The sequence below is a fragment of the Cheilinus undulatus genome, linkage group 2, assembly GCF_018320785.1.
Source record: "Cheilinus undulatus linkage group 2, ASM1832078v1, whole genome shotgun sequence".
Classification (NCBI taxonomy): domain Eukaryota; kingdom Metazoa; phylum Chordata; class Actinopteri; order Labriformes; family Labridae; genus Cheilinus; species Cheilinus undulatus.
In genome coordinates, this window is record NC_054866.1 from 12,145,444 (window position 1) to 12,160,636 (window position 15,193).

At 40.5% G+C, this 15,193-nt stretch overlaps 1 protein-coding gene across 1 annotated transcript in view; it reads left to right on the forward strand.

Annotated features, from left to right (window-relative positions):
• LOC121522310 (calsyntenin-2-like) overlaps nt 1-15,193 on the forward strand; it is a 347,129-nt gene that overhangs the window by 148,538 nt on the left and 183,398 nt on the right. The window contains exon 4 of the mRNA XM_041806529.1: nt 235-443. Coding sequence (XP_041662463.1) covers nt 235-443 — 209 coding nt within the window. The remainder of the gene's footprint in view (nt 1-234; nt 444-15,193) is intronic.

Consider the following 15,193-nt stretch of genomic DNA (forward strand, 5'->3'; position numbering starts at 1 on the left):
CTATGGGGGGAAGTGTAATAACAAAACAACTGGTTTGTTGAGGGTCAACAAATTGATGTGTCTTTAATGTGTCCTTCAGGCTATTTATATCTATAACAAGGAGACTTAAAAGTTCAGGAGAACAGGGGTCAAGAGACTTACAGGTGCATCAAAAAATAGAATATCATACCTGTGATTTGATTCAATCAAAATGGATCCACCATTCTACATTAATCTTCTGTTTCCTTTCTGCAGGGCCGTGGTGCACATTCAGGTCAACGATGTGAATGAGTTTGCTCCAGTCTTTCGAGAGACACAGTACCGAGCAGCAGTAACGGAGGGGAAGATTTACGACAGCATCTTGCAGGTGGAAGCGACTGACCAGGACTGCTCCCCGCAGTACAGCCAGATCTGTAACTACCAGATCACCACCACCAACACGCCCTTCGCTATTGATCGAAATGGTGAGTAAAAGACAAGATGAATCAACAAAATCCACATAGAAACTGGGTTTGAAAGTGAACATGAGGATGCAACTTCAGTCTGTAAATAAAAGGCATAAGCTGTGTCTCAATTCGGGGGTGGCATCTTTCTAAGACTGGACCCATCCTTGGCGCTTAGTAGTGACCGTTCAGGCTTACCTGGCATGAGACTGTCTGATCTGCAGAGGAGTCCTAGTTTGTACCACTAATTATCCCTGTGCTTTTATTTCTATTCTCTACCCCCATCACTCAGCAAGTTTGTCAGCTAACACCAAAACAAGCTAGCATAAGCACTGTCAAGTATCATATACCTTAAAAAAAATGTGTCTTGGTCTTCTTGCCTTTATTTGATATGACGGCTTCACAAAAAATATGGGGCGAGACAGGGAGGTAGACATGCACCAAACAGAACCAGGAATTGATCCTGCAGTGTGTCAAGGACTAGGTGCATCTGAATTAGAATTAGATACTCCATATATAAGAAGTGGCATGGAGCCAATCAGTCCTTGGCACTGCTGGAGAGCTGTGAATCCCAGGTTGCTTTGAAAGCAGCCTTCAGCTCGTCTGTACGGCTGACTCTGGTGTCTCTTATCTTCCTCTTGACAATACTCCAGAGATTCTCTGTGGGGTTCAGGTCAGACCATCCATGCAAAGAAAGACCATGGTAAAAAAAAAAAAAAGAAACAGTTTCTGGTAGTTTTGGCTTCACTGTGGGCAGGTAATAAGTGGTACATGGCTTTCAGTGTTGACTCTGGACTTAAAAAAGCATAGTGGACTAACACCAGCAGATGACATGACACACTAAACCATCACTGACAGTGGAAACTGAAAACACTGGACCTCAAGCACCTTGGATCCTGTGCCTTGCCTGTCTTCCTCTAGACTCTAGGATCATTATTTCCAAATAATTGCAAAGTTTGGTTTCATCTTAAAACAGGTGTTTTGACCACTGAGCAATGATCCAGAAAACCTTATGACGTTTTGTTGTTCAGGATTGGCTTGAAACTAAGGACCCAACACTTGTAGTCCATTTCCACAGACAACTGATTCCAGCCTCCATCCAGTCCTTGAGAAGCTCCCCCCAGATCCTTGAATCTCTAAAGGCTGAGCTCATGCCTGTTGCTTATGAACGTTTTCTCATCACTTTTTCCTATTAGTCGGTAAATTTGCTTTGATACAGCACTCTGAGAACAGTCTGCCCTTTCAGCAGTGACTTATGTGGCTTACTCTCCTTGTGAAGGGTGTCATAGTTTGTCTTCTGGACAGAAGTCAAGCTAGTAGTCTTCCCCATGATTGCAGTTGTGTGTTGAGAACCAGAGTTAGAGAATGAAGGCTAAGGGAACCTTTGCAAATTTGACATTTCCATGAAATTCTATTACTTTGAGAAAGTGGACATTAGAATATCATGAGCTGTAAGCTCTATTCATCAAGACTGGAACAAAAAAGTCTTCAAGTGTTTCACTTTGAGATTAACTTAGCTCAACTTAACTTCTCTTTTTGTTTGTTCCTTTTAATCCGCCCTCTTCCCTCTCTTCCCTCGTGAAAATGAGGGAGTAGGGGGAGCTAGAGCACAAAGCCATGCCTGGCCCAGGTGTGTGTTAGCCCACGTCATTAATAATTGTAACACTGTAACCATGAGTGGTGTAAAGGCAGGTAGCATCAGCATTGCCACTACCTGGAGCTTGCATCTGCAGGGCCTGGGTCTGAAGGTGGCATGCGGTTGAGGCTGTGTGGGCCATGCAGTAAGATAGGTAAGATGATGTCTCCATGTTAGCATGGTGGGTGGTGAGAACTGGCATGGAGGGGTTGGCTATGGGATTCTGGAGATCACTGTTGAGCCTTCTGAAGGTATCGTGGGACTAACTGGACGAAACAGTGACCAAGGCGTCTGCATGGTTGACTTGTGGAGGCAAATTGTAATGTATTAGGGCGTTCTTCACTGAGAGCTGATCCTCTTTTCGGAATGGAAGTTTAACTTTCTGAAGAAAATCATGGAGGAAAAAAAGCAACTTTTACATGATATTCTAATTTTTGAGATGCACCTATACAGTCGCATACGGCTCTGCAAGTTTGTTGGAAATTGGCGACATGTATGATATACACCGAGCAACAAATAAAGCACCAAGTGGATCCTTTCTTGGCTGGTAGAAGAAGAATACGTTTGAAGGCTGCATTGAAGAAGCCTTCAAAATGGGGCAGCCTTTAATGTGCCACAATGATGTAATCGGTCTTCAAATGTTCCCTCTGAGGACAGAGGGAGCGAGTGCCTTACCTGAACCCTTATTAATGCTGTATGATGCTAACTCTTGTTGAGAAGTGTTGTCACTTCTTTGGTGTACCCACTTCTCCTTTACTTATTCAAAAGATTTCACCCTCAGTCTTGCAAATCTAGCGATGACTTCACTCTCCCTTTGCTGTCAGTTTCAGTAAAGGAACTTCAGAAAACCTATTTCTGTCACAACACTTACAAATCCCATCTTTGAACACACATGCACTTTACAGCCACAGCCATACATGCACAAGCGGTCACTCAATACCGGCTTACGCGATTGTATCACAACAAAATACTGACTGACAGATGTCTCTCTAGAGAGCTGCATGTATTCTTAGCCCTTCAAGTGGCAAAGTCAAGCTTTGCCCAGAGACCTCAGCCATCATCAGCCAGATCATAAGTGTCTGAGTATATAAGAATATGTAAAACATACAGAAATAAAGATTAATTCTATGAGGGATTAACTCAGCTGACCTTTTGAACTATCCTGCATGTGTTTGAACTAAATCTATTTTCATGTCTTGTACTGACTTTTCCAGTTGTCTAGCTTGAAGGAGGATACACAAAGATTAGACAGTCTACAAGTGGTATTAAATTCCCACTGCTAAATACTCCATTATTCTTTGTTTTCTGTTTCCACACCCTTGAATAGATGACACAAAGTCAAGCAGGATAAAATGACTTGTTGAGTGCACACTTTGCTTTGAATTGTCTTGATTCCAGCCACTCAGCTATTTAAATCCAACTTGCTCTAGTGCCACTTCTAATCTGAGGATGGATTTTCTCCTCTTAGGCTCACACTGTAGATGTGAGAGATGAGACGACTGAAGTTTTTGTTGCATCTGACTGCTGAGGTTTGCCCACAGCTGAGCTGTTGCAGTAAAAAGGCTGAGTAGATGAGGTTAGGGCCAAACTGCGCTGTGAATGATTCGGGGGGGAGGTTTAGCCAGAGTGCTCTCTCGTCTCCCTCTCCATTTTAAGGGGTCTTGCTCCACCATTGACCGCTGAGGAAAAGGCTTTGAGAGCCCTTGAACTCAAGAGCACCTGAGGGAGAAGGAAGACGATACAGGGAGGAAAGGAGGGGGGGCTGTGGGTTAGTGCTACAAGAGGATCAGGGAGACAAGTAGATGCAGAGCTGTAGCAGGGATGAAGAAAGGAAAAACATGGAGATTAAGATTTGGCATTTCCATTTTTGTCACTGTAAAATTGCATCCTACAAGATAACAAAAAGGAACAATTGTTTCCTCTTTTGCCAATAAAAAGTTATATAGATTCCTCGTAGCCTCACAAATAAATAAACCACACCCTATTCTGTCTGATGCAGTCCTTCACTATCCTGTACAAACCCACTATGTAGGTTTATTTTATTTATTTATTTATTTTTTTATCCCAAACACAATTCTGTAATACACTATTTGGACAAAGTATTCAGCCACTAGTATTTTGTTATTGACTTTGGGGGTTTCAACCAGATTTGGTGCCACAGGTGTTTAAAATCAAGACCTTAACCATGCAGTCTCTATTTGCACACATTTGTGATACGACAGGGTTGTTCTGAGGAGCTCAGTGACATGCTTGGTACTGTGATGAAAGCCACCTTTGCAATGAGATAGTTCATGAAATTTCATCACTGCTGGATCTTCTGCCAACTGTAAGTGATATTACTAAAAGGTGGAAGCATTTTGGAACTACAGCAACTCATCCTCAGAACAGAAGACCGTGTAAGGTGCATGGTGTGTAAAAGTCACCAACTGATGCCATAGCTGAAGTAGGGGTACGTGATAACTCGATCTCAGATTGTGAAGCAATAGGATTTATCGGTGATTTGCTAAAGCTGTTTTATCGTGGAATCGGCTCTCTTACCCTAGCTCTTTGCTCCCTTGCTGACTAATATTTAATGCATTGGCCAACAGAATGGTGCAGAAGAAAGAGAAAAACCTGACTTGCTTGGCACAATATTTGAATAGTTATACAGAGAAAAAGGTTGCTTTAAGTGGTTACTGACTTACAAATTTGTCATTAAAAATGAAGGAAAAATTGTGATAAAATCTGTTAATTTCGTTAACTAAAATTACGACTAAAAATGTTCATCGACAGCCTTTATTTCATGACAAAAACTAGACTAAGACTAACAAGAATAGATCTGTGATGACTAAAACTGACAAAAACTAAGTTTAGTTTTCATCACGATGAATAAAACTGGACTAAAATGTAATGTAGTTTTCATCTGACATTCAAAATCTGTGATATCTCTCCACTGTGGATAAATATGTCAAAAAACAATTCAGCGCCCCTCATTGCCCCTTGGCTGTAGAAAGCAGGGACCCTTGGTTTGGCAGAGTGCATGAACACACTACCATGATTTAGTACCAGATTTAGGCAAGAAAATAAATGCTCAGACTAAAAGTTAAGACTAAAATGTGAGGACTTTTTATGGACTAAAACTAGACTAAAATGGTTTTGAGTTTTTGTCAACTAAAACTAGACTTAAACTAAAAAGGATAGAATTTACTAAAATGTGACAAAAACTAAAATGTGTTTCATTAAGAGACTAAAACTAAGACTAAAATTAACCATAGCTGTCAAAATGAACACTGGATAAAATTGAGGTTGTGATCTGGCCTTAAAAAAAATCATGCTATGATTTTTTTCCATATCGCCCACCCCTAAGCTGAAGGGTTCCAAACTTCCATTGGCATTAATGTTAGCACAAAAAAAAAAAAAAAAAAAAAAAAAAAAAAAAATTTGCAGCAGGAGCTTCATGGAATCAGTTACCATGGCCAAGCAGCTGCATGGAGGTCTCACATCACCAAGTCCAATGCAAATCATTGGATGGAGTGGTGTAAAGCACACTGACAGTGGACTGTGGAGCGGTGAAACGTGTTCTGTGGAGTGACAAATCACTCTTCTCTGTTTGGCAGTCAGATGGGCGAGGCTTAGTTAGATGGATTACCTGCCTGACTGCATTCTGCCAACTGTGAAGTTTGGAGGAGGAGGGATAATGGAATAAGGCTTTTTTCCAGGGTTCTGGCTAGGCCCCTTATCTCCAGTGAAGGGCAGTCTTAATGTTTCAGCATACTAAGACATTTTGGACAGTGCTTTGCTTCCAACTTTGTGGCAACATTTAAGGCCCCTTTCTATTCAAACATGCCCCAGTGCAGAAAGCAAGGGCTATGAAGACATGGCTTAATGAGTTTGGCGTGGAAGAACTTGACTAGCATGCACAGAGCTTTGACCTCAACCCCACTGAGCACCGTAGGGATGAACCTGAACTGGGGTTGCAAGCCAGGTCTTCTCGACTGAAATCATTGCCTGGCCTAATATAGACTCCACTGAATGGATGGGCACAAATTCCCAGCCTTTTAAAAAGAGAGGAGGCTATTACAGCTGCAAAAGGGATGCCAACTCCTTATTAAAGTTGTTTGAAGACAATGTCCTAACAGTCCCTGCTGGTGTAATGGTCAGACATCAGAATACTCTTGTCCATATAGAGAACACTGTCTGTATGTTTACTTATTCAGTGGACAGAAAGACTAATGTAGAAAGTGAGATGGAGGGTAAACAAGTCATTTACCAGCCGGCCACCTTGCTTGCAGTCACAGCACGCACAGCCTGCTGACACGGATAAGTTGATGTAATAATTGAAGGAGCGGGGATGGGAACCTCCGTCATCCAGAAAGGTGTGAGTGTGTAGGTGTGCTGTCAAGCTTGTAAAAAGAGAGAGAAGCACAACAGATGAGAAAGCAAACGGTGAAATAGAATGAGGCTGCAAAACAGAGAGACAATTATGTGCACTGAAGGGGGATGACGAGGGCTGGAAAGGGGAGTACAAGAAGGGAGTGAATTTTAAACAAGCTGAGAGGGAGAGACAGAACACCGCTGTCCTCATATGAAGTACATCCAATCCTCCAACCCTACATTTCTATTCAAACACACTCCTTTATCAACATCCAGCAACCTCTCTGAGCAGAATCTGGCTGTGATATAAGTCGGAAAGACTCTGTCTTCATTGAAACTCTAGGCCAACAGTGTCTCTTTTCAAAGCTCTTTACACCCTGCGAGTGTTCTCAGTCAGACGGCGCCCTCCCTGCCCCTGCCCGGCTGTATGCGTAGCACTGCTGCCCTTCTGTAGTGGAAGACTCATCAAATATTAACAGGCACATTAGGAGCACAAGCACTCCTTTCATGCACTCTGCTCAGCATGGGAAAAAGATGCTAGCTTGGTAAATGGGTCGTGGTGACCGACAAGGCGGGAGTGTTTCACTCACTGTGAAATGTGGTCTGGATGATGATTGCACGTTTGAGACTGGTGGGATTTTTGTTTCTTTTAAGAGATCTTGTGAGGCTCTCAAACATTAGAGAAACTTTGAACCATTCATCTTGTGTTTCAAGGGAGCAGATGCTTTTTTCTGCTGGTTTTAATCAAGTTTAAAGAGCGCCACTGATTTAGCTAGGCGTTTCTGTCTTGTTTAATAAAATACAACATGGACATTTGAGGAAAAATATGAATGGTGCAAAAATAAAAATGTTGGGTCTCGTTTAGCAAGATCCTCCCATGTTTTTCCTTCAATTTGATTTTGAGAAAATGCTGAGAAAAACTATTCAGCGCATAAAGAACTGTGCAGAACCTTTAGGCATGTTCAGGCCAATAATTGAGGTTGAAGCGAGGCATAGATGTGGCAAGTAAGCTGTCTGGGGGCGCCATCGGGCTGGTTGGAGGATTGACACAATTCTGGTCTTACTCTGGCTGTCTTCTGATATCAACAGAAATATAGGAAAGTAAACTCCACACTTTAGGGAAGAAGGGGCTGATGTGGGGCACAGTAAGCACAGCCTGGGGCAGTAAGTCTGCACACAGGTCTGCCCTTAGAACTGTCGGGGCCCCTGTGAATGGACCCTTCCCATTTATTTATTGGTAGTATCAATGCATGTGTGTTGGATCAGTAGCATTGGTGCTAGCGTCCTGGCTAGCAGTTCCCCTATTTTGGAGCTAAAACGTGTGTCAAACTATTATTGGGTTCTAATGTTGAAAGTGCCTAACCTTGCAAAGCAGATGGATTAACCCCCAGTGTTTCTCACTGGGGAATCCATCTTGCAAAGCTCCCGTCTGAACCGGTTGGGCCCTGTTAGGCAGTGACAGGACCGATCAGTGACGAGAGGCAGCACTTTCGGGCATGCAAGCAGTGAGAAGAGGTCGGTGCAAGTATGGCAGAAGACATTAGAGTGGATGCTGCTAAAGAACAAAGAACAGCAGTGAGTTGTTTTCTTTTCAAAAACAACAAAAGTTGTGTACGGACATGTCTACAGTCGCCATGGTTCACATTATGCAGCTATCTATGGAGTTTATTTGTCGGTAGTGGCACACCTCGGTTTGGGGCTATGATGTCATGTGTTTTGTTGATCTGATTGGCCCAAAAAGATGTGACAGACAGAACGTTCATCCAGTCACTTCCGAGGTTTTTTCAAAAGTTCTTTCCTTTTCCAAATGCCGTCTATGGAAGATGGATGTGTGAATCACATCATCTGGCGTGTCAGGTTAGAAAGTGCCACCCACTTTTCCTTCCTAATTTTACCAAGTGTTTGCCATTTGTCATGAATTTTGCACAATTTATGCCCTTTTTTGCTTCTTTAAATCATTTTTTTCCCACTTAACACCAATTTTGCCACATTTTAACCTGTTTTCTTCACATTATCCCACCAATTTTTGACAATTCTAACACATTTGCCACTCATTGCCATTTCTGCCACTTTTTGATCCTATTTAACTACATTTCTGCCCATTTGATCCACTTTTAATACCTTTGTTGTCACCGCTCGAAATGACACCCATATAGTCTGATTCCAGAGTCAAGGAGAGGCCTGTTGAGGTTGATAAAGCCATTATCATAATCATCCATCTTTACTTTGTGAAGCAACAAAAATCACTGTGTATCAATCACTGTTTCAAAATGTAAACTTCATCTTTAAAAAAATGGCACATACATATGTTTTTATCTTTAAGTTGTTTGTGCTCCTGTTGGACTAGAACAGTAATGTCAGTGTGTATAGCCATGTTAAGACCTTTAGTATTGCTTTTCAGTCCTGACTGGAGCCAGGCTCAGCAGGCCAAGGTTAACCAGAAGGCTAGCATAAATGCCACAGATCATTCAGGAGCATCCAGGGATACTTGGCCATTCAAGGGCCCAGCTATTTTTGTTAGCAGACCCACTTAATAGCACCAGTAGTGGATAGAAAATATTCACTACAAACTGATGAGTGGGATATTATTATTCATCAGGAATGACAAACATCATGCAGTAAAGAAGGAAACATGCCAGATGAAGGGTGGAGGGGTCAAAAGATTTGATGGAAACCATTACTTATTCTAAAAGCTGTTCATGTTTGATAGAACATCATTCAAACATTTAAATCCCAATGTATGAAAACAGGTTTTTACTGCTTTAGACAATCATGTTGTGAAAAAGTGTTACTCAAGGACTTAGATAATATTTAGAGCATAACATTTTGAGGTTAAGATGAAATATTGCACAATAACAAAGAGAAATTTACCCTATTAAAATTGTGTATTTTGAATTATTAAGTCACTGGACACGGAAAAAAACAAATCTTATGTCTTTTTCAAATGATAACTATGATGTTATGTTTATTAAAAAAGCCTCCGCTTTAAGCCGGGTGTACAATTTGCGATTTTCCTGTGATTCAGCCACAAATTTGGAGTCGTGCTACTCTCAGTCTGATCAGGCGCTGTTTCTCGTGCCGTGTACAGGGTCATACGACAGCCGACCACGGCCCAACTATGACCTTACGATCAGAGGTGTCAAGTAACTAAGTACAAATACTTCGTCACCTTACTTAAGTAGAAATTTTGGGTATCATACTTTACTGGAGTAATTATTTTTCAGCCAACTTTTTTCTTCTACTCCTTACATTTTCAAGCAATTATCTGTACTTTCTACTCCTTACATTCTAAAAGTAGCCTCATTACTCCTATTTCATTTCAGCTTGCTTTCATTCCAGCTTGTCATCGTTAAAAAAAACACAAAAAAAGAACCCAAAAACCTATCAAGATAAATCACGTCATCCAGATAGAGTGAATTTGATCGTGGTTAGATGAGAAGTGTAAACATAATACCATTCTGATACCCTATTGGTTTGTACGTAATCCATCGCACCTGCGCACGACACAAATCACATCACACTCCAGGAGGAAATAGCAGACATATGTAGGCTAGTATGAAGATATCCGTGGCAGAGACTCAAGAGCACGCGAGTGAAATGTCCCAACCAAGCACCAGTGAGGAGGTTGGTAGTACACATATATGGTTCTTGAACGTATTTGTATTGTACTAAAATGTGTTCATTATCAGTGGGTATAAATGCGGCTGAAACAGGTGCATCCCAAATTTTTTAACATTAACATTTTAATATAACATTATAGTCATTATGGCCTTTAGAAAAATGTTTTTTTGGGGAGGTGGGGTGGTACACTATAGGCTCTTGTGGTGCGGCATATACTTCTGTCCTTAATGGCATTTTTCCCACTTACATCACTTTTACTTTCATACTTTAAGTAGTTTTGAAACCACTACTTTTATACTTTTACTTGAGTTAAAAGCTTGAGTTGATACTTCAACTTCTACAGAAGTCTTTTTTAAACTCTAGTATCTATACTTCTACCTGAGTAATGAATGTGAATACTTTTGACACCTCTGCTTACGATCAGCTCCCGACTGGTCGTGAGGATTTCTGGCATGTTTCATATTTTGGTCATATACGACTCCAGACACTTCATAGTCAGAGCAGAAACGCAAGTAGAATAAACAACTTTGGAGGATTGTTTTTTCTTTGTAAACGGTCAGAAAACGTCCTACACTGCCATGACAATGTCTGGAATCACTTTCTGATGCACCCTGCTATGTTAAAGTAAATAAACGATCAGGAAATACTCCTATCTGCTGCAGCTACAGACACAGATGTGCTCCCTGTCTCAGTACAAAGTAAGAAAAAACAAAGAAAACAAAGTAGTAGATGAAATTTGACATATTTTTGGTAAAATTGAATATCAACATCTAACAGTCAACTCTAGATTACAATCCTCATTTGTCTGGTGGAAACCATGGCAACAAATGGAATTTGTTTCACATTATCGAACCACGGTGTGGCCCGATCCCCCCCCCCCGCTTTCACACTAGCAACATCGAACCATGCCAGGTGGCAGTATGCACGTAGCTGGTTTATGACCCCCAAAGGAGGAGAAAGAAGTAGAAGCTACCATGGCAACCACTGGGGTCATGACCTGAGCAAAGCTTATTTTTGTTTTGCCTGGCAAAAAGTCCATCCTGCAGCAATAGATGATAAAAATCACCTTTAAGATGACAGAGACTTCGCTCTTCATATCTGCACATCTAGGTGCAGCTCAGAGGATTAAATGGGCTCATGCTGTGCAGATACAGTGGTTTTTGAGGTGACAGGAGACTTTTATTGCCTTTGCACCTCCTCTCACTGACTCCACGCACTCAGTTCAGGCCCCTAGTGTGAAAACCACCTAAAAGGAAAATGTGTATAAGTTATTAGTTCCTTTTAGGTTACCACAGAAACATGCAAAAATACAAGACGGCAGCGTCTGTGGAGGGGACCATCCCTATGTATAAATACAAGGCTTATTCAGAACCTCAAAATTAGTAGGTTTTTTTTTTGTTTTTTTTGTTTTTTTAATTGCTTCAAGCAGTCAAACACTAATTTAGATAGACCTTCTTATATATTAATAATATGTTTCATTTTTACAAAGTTTGTTCCGCTAAGTACTACTGGGCTAAATTTTACACACTGCACCTTTAAATCTATGTAGCAAGGTAGGTTTAAAATCATTGAGTAATCTTGTGCTAAGTTTGTCCAAAATGTACCATTTTTAGTGTAAATTTTGAATAACATGATATAAACAATATTTTGCAATATCTCAGTGGTTTAGTTGTTTAATTATTTACATTTGCTTGATAATAATGAAATATTAAAACACATGAATATCCGCGGGCATATCAGCACTCGAACATTCTTAAGAATGCTTTGAAGTATTCTTAGAAATTGTTCTTTGCTAAGATTAAATCAATGACAAGGAAACTTTGGTGAATTTCAGTCTTTTTCAAGATGGCCAACTGGGTTTCAAAACAGATTTTCCCCCAAGAACAGTTATTAAATGAAGTCAAGTGTTTGTTTTTTTTTTGTTTGTTTTTTTGTTTTTTTCCAAAGCTTGCAATTCATTTTCCCACAATGCAACTCAGAAACAGGGAATAAATTTGGGATATTTTGTTGTATTGCACTGAGAGCAGTCTTTGTAGCTTGGGCTTTATCTTGTTGAAATATTTTTAAGGAAGTCTTGGCCACAGGGAGATTACCTTTTGGTTTGTGATCTGAAGTCTAAGTATTGATTTTGGATTATGAATGCTGCAGTCTTTTTTGCTGGCCAAAAGTAAGACACTGAGATTGGTCCACAAAAATGGACTGTGCCCACTAATAGCACCTGCATTTGTGCAGAATTATTGCTTGGTATTCGACTTGATTAGCATTTTATTCACATCAAATTTTCACTAATTTGATGCTGGTGCAAACATGCCCCCTTTGTGCCTGTACTGCCACAAGCTATGTGGCAAATAAGTGGCTCTGCACCAATATCACAGAAAACACAACACTGATGAATCAAACAGAAAGAAAGAACTTATATTTCAGTGCTATACAGAGACATGCATACAAACTCTGGTAAAAAAAAAAAGAAAAGAAAAGAAAAGAAAAGAAAAGAAAAACTCTCTCTAACAGAAAGAAAGAATACACATAAGCAAATTTGGTAAGTCCAATCCACAGTCCATCGCCACAGAGGCTGAATACATTCATAGTTAGAAAATAACCGTAGGTCTGTGTGCTGCCATGTAGGTGGAGCTGTCCATGGTGCTGAATGTCAGTAACCATAAAAATGCTTTTGCATGTGCTCCACTTTTTTATTCCTTTATTGATGATAATTAGTTAGAAACGGCCACAGCTGTGTAAAGTCAAAACAAAGACATTTTATGCTACACAGGTTTGTAAAACAGTCAGAATTACAATCTAGTTTTACTTCTGAGTGTTTTTACAGACGAGAAATCTGACTAGGTGTTCTGGTGCAAGACAATTAACATGGAGGAAAAATAAAAATACTAAGAGGCTATTAAAACAGTGGAACTTCCACTGACAGGTGATTACAGAAAATGAGATAAAAATAAAAGAGCAAAAGACTAATATGAAGTAGAGTAAAGGGCACAGAATTATTTGCATTCTCATTTACAAAATATGCAATAGAGCTATACAGATGAGCAGGTATGCTTCTAATGAAGGCACAGTGAAAATATTGACAGTATAGATTTAAACACAGAGTGCAGCTGGACACAGAACAGAAATGAAAAATATAGGTCAGCATGCATTAACTCATTGAGTGCCATTGACATATATATACATCATTTAAAAAGCAACGCTTGAGTGACAATGACGTATATATGTAAGGGTTAATGCCCGACGAGGTGTCCAATTATCAGGGATTAATGGACGACGCGGAGGTGTGAACCGTGCGACGCGAAGTGATAATTGGACACCTCGAAGGGCATTAACCCGCTTATACCATGTTCACTTGCCAACAAAAGAATTAATAATACTACTAATTTATGATTTATACGTTTTGTGGTCAAAATAGAAAGTTTTACAAAAACAACAACTTCTTTCCCCTAGCAACGCCTGAGGGCTTGACTAATAACTGAAATAGCCATTCCAATCCCATAACATTCTTAGGGAACGTAAATGTTGTTCACTACTCCAGTAAATAGGACGGGTCATAGATACAAAGTCACAATGGAACAAAAATATAGTCCGCTCAGCGCACTTTCTGAACGGATTTATCAATGAAATGACATGAAGATGTGTGAGACGGAGAGTCATGTGATCAGACTGTAAACTGTTAGTTATTATGAACAGTCATCTGATAAAAATCTCAGTTTTAGCTGTTTGAATAAACAGAATAATTCCTCCTTCAGCACTACGAGGTCACAGACGTGAAACAGAGCTGTCCACTCCCTGCAGGTGCTGATTGTCCTTCAGACACGTCAATATTTATCAGATATTATCATGCCGGTTTATCAGAAGCGTTTCCTTTGGCTCTACACAGAAATAATGGCTTCTTTTCTTTTGTTTGTGTTATTTGAATCTTCTGACAATAGTTTACAGCAGTTAGAACAGGAGGGAAGTGAGTTTTTTTGCGACACTCACCTCTCTGTGTTAAGGTGATGGAGAGAAGATGTACGTCTGTTAGCAGAGTCGGTTAGCTCAGCGTTTCTAACATACATACCCAGTACTAGACCAAATTATTAACGGAGGAACAATCACACAGTGGAACATCAGCTGTGCTCTAACTGGATCTCGCGCGCTCTCTCTGAGAGGGAGAAAATTGACGTCAATAAACACACAGCACATGCGCATTTTGTGACATATATCCAGCGCACATCACTGGCTCCTGTCGCTGCTCATTTACATAAGTAATCACAGAACAGAACCTCTCATTACAACTGAGAGCACATAGTTGTGTTTATGTCAACAACGTCGGATATAAAAGATAAGACTGTCTTAGGTTACAGGTCTTAAACCTAGAGTCCGTCATTTTATTTATGTCAGTAAAGTGACGATGACGGTCTGTAGGCTTCTTAGACTGGCAGCGTTGTACTCCCTGCTCAGAAAAATGACTGTTTCAGGTTGCTATAGTTACTCCCAACAGAGCGGCTAACAGTTGCTGCACATTAATTTGGAACAGTGAAAAGATTTTTTTGACCGGTACTACTTGAGAAGTTCGATAGGTGTCCGTATATCAGAAGTTAATTGACACCAATGGAATTTCCAGAGCCAATCAGAATCAAGTATTCACCAAGACCATGGTATAAACGTCATTTAAAAAGCAACGCTTGAGTGCCAATGATGTATATATACGTCAAAGTATTTTTTCAGCCGCTGGCACAAGGGGGCGCTCTCACGCTCCCTGTGAGTAATTTTGGGGCTTCTGGGATACGTAGTCAGAGCACTACAGTCGGAAGTGACGGTAGATCAAACGTCAGAGGTGGACACCCTGGGGTCAAAGAGCAGAGATGAAATAGATGAAATAGAGAGTTTCTTCTTTCATTTGAGCTATTTGGTGTTTTCAGAGTCATAGTGCAAAACATTCTGTGGGTCTTGAAAGATGACTCAAAAAGGCCAAAAACGCTGGCACAAGCCACTTTCCATTAAATAAAAGGGCTGGCACTCAATGAGTTCATGTAACGCGTATTTAAAATTAAAATGTTAAGACCTAGTGTCATGGATCCTTGAGAGACAGTAGAGCTGCAAATCAGTGAAACATGTGAGGATCAGAGACTAAACCTTCACCCACACAGGTAAAAGTCAGTAAATGTTCCAAGTA